The sequence below is a fragment of the Patagioenas fasciata genome, chromosome 24, assembly GCF_037038585.1.
Source record: "Patagioenas fasciata isolate bPatFas1 chromosome 24, bPatFas1.hap1, whole genome shotgun sequence".
NCBI classification, from domain to species: Eukaryota; Metazoa; Chordata; class Aves; order Columbiformes; family Columbidae; genus Patagioenas; species Patagioenas fasciata.
In genome coordinates this window covers 5,499,314-5,511,324 of record NC_092543.1, presented here as the reverse complement: position 1 = coordinate 5,511,324, position 12,011 = coordinate 5,499,314, and the positions used below count along the sequence as shown (strand labels likewise).

At 44.0% G+C, this 12,011-nt stretch overlaps 1 protein-coding gene across 4 annotated transcripts in view; it reads left to right on the top strand.

The window, feature by feature from the left end:
• KCNJ5 (potassium inwardly rectifying channel subfamily J member 5) overlaps positions 1-12,011 on the top strand; it is a 66,077-nt gene that overhangs the window by 40,019 nt on the left and 14,047 nt on the right. For 2 of the 4 annotated variants that reach the window (XM_071798685.1, XM_071798686.1), the window contains one exon: positions 2,975-3,745. The exons of the other annotated variants lie outside the window; for them this stretch is intronic. In XM_071798685.1, the coding sequence (XP_071654786.1) occupies positions 2,975-3,309 (335 nt within the window). In that variant the 3' untranslated portion in view covers positions 3,310-3,745. Of the gene's footprint in view, positions 1-2,974; positions 3,746-12,011 lie in introns of those variants that run through there. 4 annotated transcript variants of the gene reach the window in all.

Below are 12,011 nucleotides of genomic sequence, written 5' to 3'. Positions count from 1 at the left end.
TGGTGGAAAGCAGAAACGAGCCGCTTAGGAAGGCACCTATGGCTGCATTAAACAGGAACATGCACAAATCCTGTTCTTGATCCTGTGATGGAGGAATTCCAGCCAAAAAATCCACTCCTTAGCATTCTACTCTAATGAAATTATTGTTAAAACTCTATGGGAAGTTGATTGCAGGACTTGAAACCAGGAGACAGTCCCCTGGTCTCCAGCTTCCTAAAAAGCCTGGAACTGCTTCCAGCTCTATTGAAAATCTGGTACATCTGCTCATACATTTGTACAAACTTTTCTGATTTCAATTAAAACTGAGTTTTGTTTGCAACTGAAAGCTAAGCTGCCAAATTAAGAGATGAGAAAGCTGTAACCAAAACTTGAAAGCTGAAGATTTCACGTATCATTTCGCATTTTCCGCAACTGACAGGATGCACAAAATTATATTAAACATACTTTTTCATTTTTAAACCTGATTGTTTAGCAGAAAATTAAACCTCTAATGGTGTTATGATCTGGAAAACACTTGCAAAATAGAAATCTCCAGGATGTAATATTTAAATTAGTTTTGAAGCACATCTACTTAGGCCGACAAAGGGGAAATGAGGATATCCTTTTGGCACGGAGCTTGTTTAAATGAAATGCCCAAATCACCAAATACCACTTCTCTGTAACTATACCAACTATCTCTACTATTTAAACCCCGAATGCATAGTTATATCCACTTTAAGAAAAGGAATAAGGGCCTTTATTGTAAATACTGTGATTATTTTTGCAAGAAATTCTGAGAGTTTGAAATGTTCCTTGTGCTGCCCGAAATGTCAGCGTTTCGGGTGGGTGTAGTTGCACAAGGCAGTGAAGAAGAGCAGAAGCAGCAAAGTTGGTGCATAGGAGCATTCGATATAATGATTCGCTACACCCAAGATGTCCCATGGACTCGGGTAAGCAAGACTTGCCAAACAACCCCCCTGATTTTTGCGGAGAGCCCACAGCCACAAATACGATAGATTTTAGTCTGGTGAATTCCTCTGTGAGGCTGCAAGGTGGAACTTGGACGTTCAGAGCCTGGAGGGCACAGAGCACATGGGACACCAATGGAAATTGGCCGCATCCGTGTGCTCTCGATAGAAGTGAGGTTTATTGTTTCCACACCTTTTTCTGTCATCCTTGTGCAGTTATAGAGGCAATAATTAGCTAGGGACATTACAGATGCATTAATTAACCAGGCTGGAGAGCACAGGGCAGCCTGCAAGGCAGGCGCTTAATGGAATTGGAAGCAGACACAATGCTGTTGTTTACTGGGTAATGTGGGAGTTGCCAAGCAGTATGTCCCTATGCAATTAAAACACCGCTGCACATGTGCAAAAAGGAATATTTGAATGGGATTATGGAGCCATTACAAGTTGTCTCATTGTGCTGGCTCCGCGTACCCCTGGGGTTCCAGAGAACAGCTCCCGCTGCAAGCTGGAGAAAGCTGTTTATCGTCCCTTCCTTAATTGAATATTTACAGCAGGAGATGGTGCCTCTGGCGTTCAGGGTCACTGTCGGGTGCTCCCCAGGGAAGGGGCTGTTTCAGACCCCCATTCTAAGGCAGGAGCTCCCTTGGGATGCCTCGAGCCCCCGCAATTTGCCGGGACACCCCAGCTTGGCCTTGGGGACTTGCATGTGATGCAGCACTTGGGAGGGCACGATGAGAATGAGCCGGTTCATTCACAGGGCCCTCTCCTGCTCTCTGCTGGCTTTGAAACCGCTCAGAGCTTGGAGGAAACACTTCTCCTTAAGGCAATAACACTTGGAATCATTTTCTTCTTGCACGATAGTATTTTTCATAGCAGGCTCTGCGCTCCCCGGTTCCTTCCGGAGCAGGAAGCCGGAGCGCTATGACTAACGCTGTACTTGTTGTTCCTGCCCAAAAGCAAATATTCCTGTGGATCTTCTTGGGGGGGGAAAATTGGCTTTTGAGTCCGTGATACAGAACTGGAAATCTCTCAGTCTCGCATGTGTCACTGTCCCTCTTTTCCCCTTTCAAGAACCAAAAGCAACTAATACACTCCTGGCCTGATAGCTTTAAACTCAGGAAAGCAATAAGAGACAAGTAAAGCTTTCCGGAGAACTTGCTTGTGTGGGTGTCTTTTAACGGACCGTAGCAATTACGAGAGCAAAATATCTGTCTGCTCACAAAGGTGTCTTTTTAAAAGTTATTATTTTATTTTTTCTAATAAGGAAAGGAGTTTTCTGGTTACTCTGGGATTTCAGTCGCTGAGTTGAGCTCGCATGGTGAGAATACGTGATGTGCTCTTCCCTGAAGCACCTGGCACTGATATTTTCTCCCTTATGCATTGCATTAGATTTCTGTTTGTGTACCTTGGGCTGCAGGAGTTAGACTTGGAAGTATTGGCCAGGAGCTGGATCAAGTGCATGTTTTGAATGCATTCTGGTCAGGCCTATCTCTCACCCTCCTTGTGAGGCTGAGTCTCCAAATATCATCAGAATTAATTCCAAAATAACAACATAATTAGGACACGGAAATATTTGGAACGTGTCAGCCTTGACATTGGCAGGTGATTCCGGGGTAATTTGTTCACAGTTCCGCCAATGCTGAACACTTATCCCCGCTCTGCAAAGCATCAACAGTAACTAAATAAACTCTGATCCTTGGGGCTGAGGAGCAGGTTGACAAAACTCAGAAGTGCTGTTAGTGTGAGCCAAGCAAGCAACACCTCAACAGAGCAATGTGAGGACAGAGAGAAGCTGCTTAGTGGTACCAGTGGCACGAGGTTCAGGAAACATCCTTGAAGACACAGCGATGAGTCCGTCCCTTTGAGTGCTCAGCTTTTCATGCTAGAGCCTTTTGTGAGGCGTATAAAGCGAAGACCTTTTCTGTGTCCCAGAGCAATCAGGTACGGAGATAACACGAAAGTGCTTTTAAACGAAATGAAGTGGTTGGGTGAGCTTTGCATTGAACATCTCTCTGTTTCCACCCCAGGGATGACTTGCCAGGCTCGCAGCTCCTACATGGACACCGAGGTGCTGTGGGGACATCGCTTCACCCCCGTCCTGACCCTGGAGAAGGATTTTTATGAGGTCGACTACAACAGTTTCCACAGCACGTACGAGACCAACACCCCCGTGTGCTGCGCCAAAGAGCTGGCCGAGTCCCGCCGGGAGGGCCAGCTCATCGCCCACCTCCCCAGCGCCACCCCCCTGAGCACACCGACAACCCACGAGGAAGAGGGAGAGGAGGAAGAAGGCAGAGCGCCAGCAGAATTCAGCGGAGCCAACGGGACAGCGGGAGAGGTGAAAGAAGATATTGCTGTATAACACATGGACTGCCAGACAGTACATACCCACCTGGGAGACTGTGGGAGGTGACTGGGAGTAGAGAGCTGAGATTTACGGCCAGATCTCTGCTGCTGCACCCTGGCGAGTCGCTGCACAGCACCGTGCCTCAGTTTCCCCTCCCCTCTTATCTGTACCGTGAGGTTTGGAGCTTTGCGCTCGTTAGCAAAGCGTTTCGACCTCTCTGGACGAGGCTCACTAACTATGATCACTGTTAAAATTGAAATTCCCACCACTGGTTGTTTCAAAATATGTTCATTGAATGTCCAGAACTATTTCCCCCTAGAGAGGGTATTTAAAAAGTCCAGAATGTCCCATGTCAGTATGAAGAATGTGGTTTCATACCTTCACCTAATTTGTGAGTCAATGTATTGTAGACAAAGTTACTGCTAAATTAAAAGAAGAGGAAAAAACCAAACCTCTCTGGTATGTAGTGAAGTGTTTTGTCTCCGTGAGTTTTACAAATAGATTTTAACGTTTCCTGCAGGATCACAGTCGTCGTGATTTATTTCCTGCAAAATGTCTGATATTAGCAGGACAACTTTTCCTGCAAACTTTGAGCATGTTTGTCCGGTATGTTTTTGGCTGTTGTCTCAAACTGCAGGGCTGTGTGTGCTCTTTCCATGCAAGTTTAGATCGTTCCCCTGTGAAGTTTTTCTGGCCTGGATGTCCCAGCTTCGCTTCCACCTGATGATTTAAAACAAGGTGCAGGAGCCACCCGGGAGCTGGAGATGCTCTGAGGTTTCGGAGTCCCTGCAGGAGGTGGGCTGGGTAAGTAACAGTTTGCAACACTTTTCTGTAAATTATGTATTTAAAGTAAAGCTTTGTGTGCGATTACCATTATATTAGACAGTTTCAAAGTGAAGTAATTCCGTTTGAAATGCTCGTCAGTTCTAGAAAGCACCTTGGAGACCTAGAGAGAGCAACGTTTTTCGAAAAGGTCTCAGTTTTTCTGCTTAGCTGCTGCTTTTTCTGCACTGAGACTCAGAGGAACAGAGGGAAGGGAACAGGGAGAACATGGGAGAGCTTTCTTAGAGGGTTTGTTCTTTTCCTGAGGTCCTTACTTCTCACCCTACCTCTGCAAGATCGTTATGTGTCAAAATCCAGCGTGAGACACGTATCCCAAAGAGGGATTTAATTTAGTGAGCATATTGAACTTTCTGGAATGGAAATTCTCCTCCTCTTCCAGAATTGTCATCTCTGATAATTATATCGGTTTCCCTGCTGCTCTGCGTGCAGGTGCAAGGACAATAAACCATGGGAATAAAAACACAGAATCATAGAACAGTTTGGGTTGGAAAGGACCTTCAAAGGTCATTTAGTCCACCCCCCCTGCAATGAGCAGGGACATAATAGACCCACTTATTGCTGTAGTGAACATTTAAACACAAGCCTTATGTGAGTTGAAATAGCTCACATAGATATGTCCACCCACATAAATATCCAGTATATACTACACACTCACCAGCCTCTGTACTTTCAAAGATATTAATACTCCACAAGAAACATTTATAACCTGTAAACACACTATTCATGCACAAATAACCATTCATATTTATATGATGTACCCAGTAAACAAGCTAAAAATACATATTCAAAACACTGAATAATTACATCTGCCTTATAAATGTATCATTGAGAAGCAAAATTCCCAATCCATCCACGTATATGTACCTTTACTTTCCATTTTAATTTGCACGGCTTAAGCTTTCACTCATTGCAAGACCCGTCACTCATTTCCAGGCTTAAATTTGCCCCCTCATTGTTTTCCCTCACTTGTTATTATGCACATATTCCCAACAGAAATAGTGGATCATGAAGCTGTGATAAGAGGGGATGTTATTTATGCTCAAGTAATTAATACCCTGTGATAAGCTCCATGCGTTGCCAGCCGTATCTGAGAGGCATTTTGCTAGAACGTGTTAAGCAGTGGTTCAGTGGATGATGAAGAGGACACTTAATTAAGTTAAAGGGAAGCATGAAATCTAACTAAAGTCTGACTGAAATCCGTGTTTCTTGTGCTGATACGAGTGCAATTCTAGAGCGACTTTAGTGGTGCCGCTGGTTTAGCGAGCACTGAAGGGCGCTGCTATAAGCAGATACAGAATTTAGCTCTATTCTTTCAAACTTTGTCTTGTAATTGAAATATTCATAGAACTCCTCATTCAGCATAAGACCACTGCAGCAGTGTTGTAAGGATTTCATGCTTTTTGCAGTTACAAAGTGCATATCCAGCAACACTAGCTCGCATTTTCTGAGTGAAAACACATCATATTTTTGACCCATAGCTCCTTTAATACTTTTTCCTTTAAGGTTGAATGGAATTGTGTTTTTACAATATGCACAACCAGGAACTATGGGCTTGGCTGAGATTCCACCAAACTCACTGCCCTGGTCCATGAAGGTTTTTGGGGTCCTAATCTTAACATAAGTTCTTTAACTTTACCATGGTCCTCAAATCCCGCACGGACTTAGAGCTCAGAAAAATAAATGCAGATAAAGCCAAAGGTTGATAAAAAATTCTATGAGTCTGTGTTTCTGTCTCATGGAGGAAACAAATGCTTCCCCCTTTCTACTTTTGTCACCCAAATACCCTTGTGTGCAGTGAACCCAGCAGTGAAACCAAAATGTCTATTCCCATTGCCCAAGAGTGAAAGAAATGCACTATAGGAAACCACAGCCCATCAGACAAAACACCTGATGAGAATGAGGATGACAACTACAACCTCCGTGTTTATGCAGATTTACCCCTGAATGAGAGGAAAAACTCGCACTAAGAGGAACGTTAATGCTGGTAAAAGCTATTCGGCATTCATAACCTCCCCTCCGTGTTTGTTCTGGGTTGTTCCATCGTGTGCCCATCATTTTAACGCCAAACAAACGAGCAGCACAATCGCTACCGAATTCACGCCCCATCTGCCTCGCAGAGCTCAGCTGTTCCGCTGCCTCCCAGAATAGAAAGAGCAGAGGCAGATGCCAGGTGTGGGCAGGGAGATGGACCCTTGAACCGAGGCCACGAGGGGCTCATCCTTCCCCGAACGGAACTTCTCGACAAACCACATCTGAAACAGCATCCGAAACGCAGGGGGGTAGGACCAGGACCTGGCATCCTGGGGGGGCAGCTGGAACAGCTCCCTAAGTACCTTTGGATAGCAGAGAATATCTTTTCACATGTTATTTAGTGAATCACAGCCGTCTTGCTGCCCTGTGCTTCCCCTGGTTTTCCTACCCGTCTGCTTTGAGATCTCGCGGTGCTGCCTCTGTTGTGGCTGCAGAGCCGGGTGGTTTTCCTGCGATGCACCGAAATAGAGAATTGTCAGCACAAACGGAATGAATAACCCGAATGAACAGCCTAGAACACAGTGCTGTGCTTCGATATATACAATATTGGCAGCATAACTGATGGTTAAGGCAATGGGCTGTGACTCAGACTCAGACTTATCCCTGACTTTACTGACCCGCTGGACAATTCTGTGCATGTTGCTTTGATGCTGTATCTGTTCGGGTTCCAGCTCAGGAAGGCCCATGAGTATTGTGGTTGATTTTTAGAGTTGGGCCCTCACGACTGCGATTTCATGGAGGTAGGAGGTGTTTCTTATTCTGGGTTCATGCAGCAAACAACGAAGGGGGACACGGCTTCCATCGGGCAGCCTGGCAGGAGCGAGAATGGCTCCGTATTGCCGTGCCCGAGCTGTGTGCCCGTACAAGGAATACAATCAGCTTATGCCTTGTTTTGATGCTTCACATGGGCTGTACGTAGTGTTCAGAGTAAGGATGGTTTTTGTACCTGGCACAGTAATTGTTCCATTTGCATAAAACATATTACATTGCCTGAGCGCTGTACTCTTCTGATGAGCTTTCTGCCTCCCCAGATCTTGTCTGGTTTAGGTTTTATTTATAGGCTCCCTCGACCTTTTCATTGCTCTGAGTTTCTCATGGATCCCGTCCTCTTTATGTTACCACCTCGGTTTTTCTTGTTCTCTTTGACATTTAATTTTGATTAACTGTAGCGCAGGTAAAGCTGTTTTTCTTTGTTTCCCACCCTGTGTTCTTTTCCTGCTCTCCAGGCAATGGAATCTGTCATTTCGGTAGCACAAGGGAGAACTTTCTTTTTTGATATCTTGAGCTTTTTCCAGCCGGACATGGCAAATTAAAACTGGGTTTAAGGGTGCTCATTCCATTTTGTGCAAAGAGTGGCAGCCCGTGATTTGCCTTTGGGTACGACAGAGAGAGACACATGTTGAAGTTCTCCAGCCGTGCTTAACATATTTGCCACACTCGTAGATGAGAAATCTCTTGTTGTTACTCATTTAACTGAAAAATCACATTAACTCAAACAGTTTAAGCAGAAAAGCAAATAAAGGGACCGTTCACAACGATGTGCAAAGCAGTTATAGGAGTATTTGTGACAGACAGATGAAGAAAGACTTGCATTGCTCCTCTTTATTTGGGGGGTTCCTACCAATTAGCAGAAACCTTCTTTCACTCAGATTATGTGTTGTCTCCTGCTCTTTACTGGCTAATTATCTCATTTTTCCATCAAAAAGACAACATTCTCTCCGTCTTTTTGGTGACTCACTGTGCGTGTTTTGCTGTGAAGTGACTTACATTGAATTTACAGTATACAAGCATATTTATAAAAACATTTATTGCAAATAGATCTATAGCTCATTTCTGACACTAATGGACAGTAGAGAAGCATAAGCTAATGCCAAAACTCACTAAAATGAAACGCTTTAATTCTGTTCAATAGAGCAACTTCATCTCCAAATGCCAAGAGAAAGCATCTCAAATAGAGAGTTTTCTGTATGAATATGAAGATGGATATATCCGATCTTCAAAAATAATGGAATATTTCATGTTCCCTTTAAGTAGAAAGTTGAAAATAGATCTCTGAATTTCTCATGGGACAGTGGTATTATTTACTGAGCAATAGTGGTTTGCTGCTGCGTGTACAAGGGAATATCAGATGTCTGGAAGAATTAATGAATATCAGGGAACGCTGCTTCACACCGATCTTCAGCCGATAGCTGTGTTCATTCACATACATTGAAGTAAAGCTTAGATCTGCTCATTTTTCATAAGCCTTCCTTAGAACGGAGGAAAACAATCAGGCCGTGCTTTTATAGAGTGAATTTGAAATTAAAATTAGACATTTAGGTGTCATTTCAGTTGTAAAGTAGCCCTTAGTTCTGATGGTGGGAACAGGGCTTCAAATTCTGTGTAATTTGTATGCACAAGGCTCGGTCAGACAAAGTATTAAGGATCCTTAGTTGTTCATAATATTTCCTATAGTGCGCGGGGCTTTTCAACACCGTCACTAAATTAGTTCTTGGAAGCAGTTGTTCACTATATTAATGTAATATATCCCACACATAGTAAAGCAAACTCGTTGGCTTTTCAAATGAGAGGACCCCAGCCTTAATAAATATTGAATTATAAAATCCCCATATGGGGAATACAAGCTAATTCTTTTTCCCCAGCTGCGAGCTGCTATGTGTGATGTATGGTACAAACCGCAGGCGAGAGGAGCAAATTGAAAACACCACCCCTGTGGGTTCCCTTATTAGACTTGAAGTGACGGTGAAATTCGCAGGACACAGCTCATTAAAACGGGGCTGCCAATCTGTGACCCCACGCTGGAAAACAGGCTGTGGCCGCGAAAACTGGGTAGCTGCTTATTAACCCGCTCATTACCGGAGGACATTGGGCCTTATAAAGTGCATCTTTACAAGGATGGATAGGCGTGGAAATTAAGCTTGCTGCTTTTCTCATCACTGAGATGTTTAACCGGTATTTGAGGATATGGCCCAATAATTGCAGTGGGCTCCTTGGGCCAGGCAAACTGTATCCAAAGGGCAAAGTTTTGTTGATAACCTGAATTAACGATCTCCTTGGAGTCCGTGGTGTTGGATTCTGTCCTTTCGGTTGCTTTGTAGGTGGAAAACTTCAGTGGCGGGAGGAAACATCCAGGCTGTTGTAAATCAGCGTAGCTTCATAGCAGTGTCTGAAGGCAGAAAATATGAGGTGCCCTCGGGCATAAATCCTTGAAATTCGTGTGCAATGTACGCTATCTAGGGTGCTTTTTGTTATGTTAGTACCGAAGCTGATACAGTACAGCTTGGTCCTGAATATCTAGTTATGGGTTGTTTGCACTGGAGAAAAGAACAGGATCATTTTTCCAATAACTTCCTCCAGTTTCTAGTAAATCCCATTCTACCTGAAGCTGCCCTGTGGTCCTTGAGTCTGAGGGGGTTCTATTTGTTTTCTCAACTGAATATAGGTTCTAAATCCATCCCGTTGCAATTCTGACATAAAGAAGCACCCTTTTCTTGATCCAAATTGATTCGCTAATTCAGTTCTTACACAGTTTACTGATTGTTACGAGGATGAAATGACAGCCTTCGTAAAATGACTGTAGAATAGAGGCCTGGCTCAGAAATGTTTTATTCTTGTATCAATAGTTTTAGGAAATGAGTTGAACTTTACTGTGGCTAATCCTCTGTGCTGGGAGGCCCTGATCGTGCTCAAAAGGAGAGGTCTTTTTGCATAAAGAGCAGAAAAGAAGGTACCTAGAGAGGAAGGAAAGAAAGGAAGAAAGCCAGGAAAGTACAGGTTTATTTTTAGGAAGTGTTTATTCTTAGTGGTAAATCGCAGCCAGGCTGGATTCAGCAAAGCGTTTGCACACCATGTTCTGATATGCACCCAGATACCCTTCAAGAGCCCAACATAGCGGCCACAGGTTGGCCCACCCTCCATTAGCTTGGTTCATCCCAGGAAAAGTGTCTGATTGCTTTTGCACCTACGCTATTAATAACCGAGGTGGAAGGGCAAAACTGATAGGTTTTAAATACTAGGAGCATTCTTTAAAGCCAAATTAGATTTGGCATATACATTTATTTCCATCTCAATTGAATTTGTGGTCTTCTTTCTTTAAATAGTGCTCGTTCCAAAGACGTAGCAGGAAGTTATTGGAAAAACTCTGAGCTGATATCAAGTGGATTTATATTTCTTATCTAATTATCACTAATGTGGGTGCTTTGGGAATATTTCCAAGACTATGATTGGGTTGGTTGTCACATTTTGCCTACATCTTAGTGAAGTTGTAGCAACTGGTGAAGGAAGGGAATGATGTTATGTCCTGCATGGCCATCCGAAAGACTTGAGGATGAACTGATAAAACCTGGCCCTTCATGCTCCTGGTGATTGCAGAGTGAATCGTTAGCACATCTGGCAGTGCAGGAAAGGTTTGTTCAGGAATTAAATTACTAGTTTGGGACTATGAGCCTTAAACTTAGTTCCCCATGTCACATATCGGTGGACACATTGACCCCTTGCTGGAAGGTTGTGCTCCCACTATTGTTGCACACAGAAAATGGCAGGAATTGGGTGAAGTCAGCCCAAGGGATACAGGCCCTTGCTGAGTGGATGTTCTTCTTCTTTGGCTTTAACTCCAGACTGTTTATAAAAAAGAGAAGGGAGAAACTGTCCAGCAGTTGTGAAGGAGCGAAGACACAGTCACCCGCTCCCCTTGGACGGGCACAGTGCTGCCAGCAGCTCTGGCTCCTGTTTATGTCCCTGTCCCTATGGAAGCACACGGCTGTCCAGGGGAGGAGTCCTTTCACACCTATCTGCAGGGTCCTCAGAGGTGCTAAGAGTTAACGAGGTGTGAACAACGCGTGGAGTGGGCACACCCGGAGGTGTGAAAGCATCGGCTCAGTAAAAATAGCAGCAGGCTGTTGGCAGCAGGAGGTGTCTCCAACTGATAAGCCCAGCAGTGATGGACAGGAGTTGGTGTTTGGGTTTATTAAGGCATCAGTCTGGGCTTCTTGACCTTATGAGCAAGGACAGAGAGTTTGGCAGGACAGGTGAGTTTCTAATCTGTTCTTTAACACTGGAACAAATGCACCTCTCCTGATTCTGTATGGAACAACCCATACCAGTGTTTAACCCCTGCTTATCATTTAACGTGCTTAATTGGAATAGAGAATAAATGAAGGATTGCTGGCTATTAATGTTCCCACAGAAAAAAGCGTGAGCTCTGTTCCTGTTTGATTCTGGTGGGCTTTGTTACAGAGGAGCTGCAGCTCTCCGAGTCCCCAGCATATCCATCCAGACAACCCTCTTCAATCATCTGTTAGCACTGGAAAGCTTGTCTGTGTGCTCGGTTTTAAAGAGTGATGGTTCTTCCCAGGTGAAATATTTATAAATCAAGGGTTTGGGTTGGTTTTTTTGTTGTTGTTTTTTTTTACTAAACAATAAATTGCAGCATGGGTTTGATATGAACATCCCTCCCGTCTACTGTCATAGCGCAGATTGCAATACTGCCTTCAATCCACAGATTTCATACATTCCCATCCCATAGAGATCAGCATATTGCAAGCAGAAAGCGATTTACCAGACAAGTCACGGTTCCTGTCTGTATTATTCTATGATATATGGCACATCTGATGTAAATGTAGCTGGAGTGCAATAGAGAAGCTGGTTTTGCAACACAAAGAGTATTAGACTAACAGATCCGATATTGAAAAGATAGATATTTCCTTTGGATTTCAGCTACTGTTTATTTTGCTGTCTCACTCCACCAGCTACGCAGCAAGCTCCGACCTTCCTCCTTTGCTGCCAGAAAGGCTAAAGCATAACATGGTATTACAAGTATCAGCAACTGTAGGCTCACTTAGGCT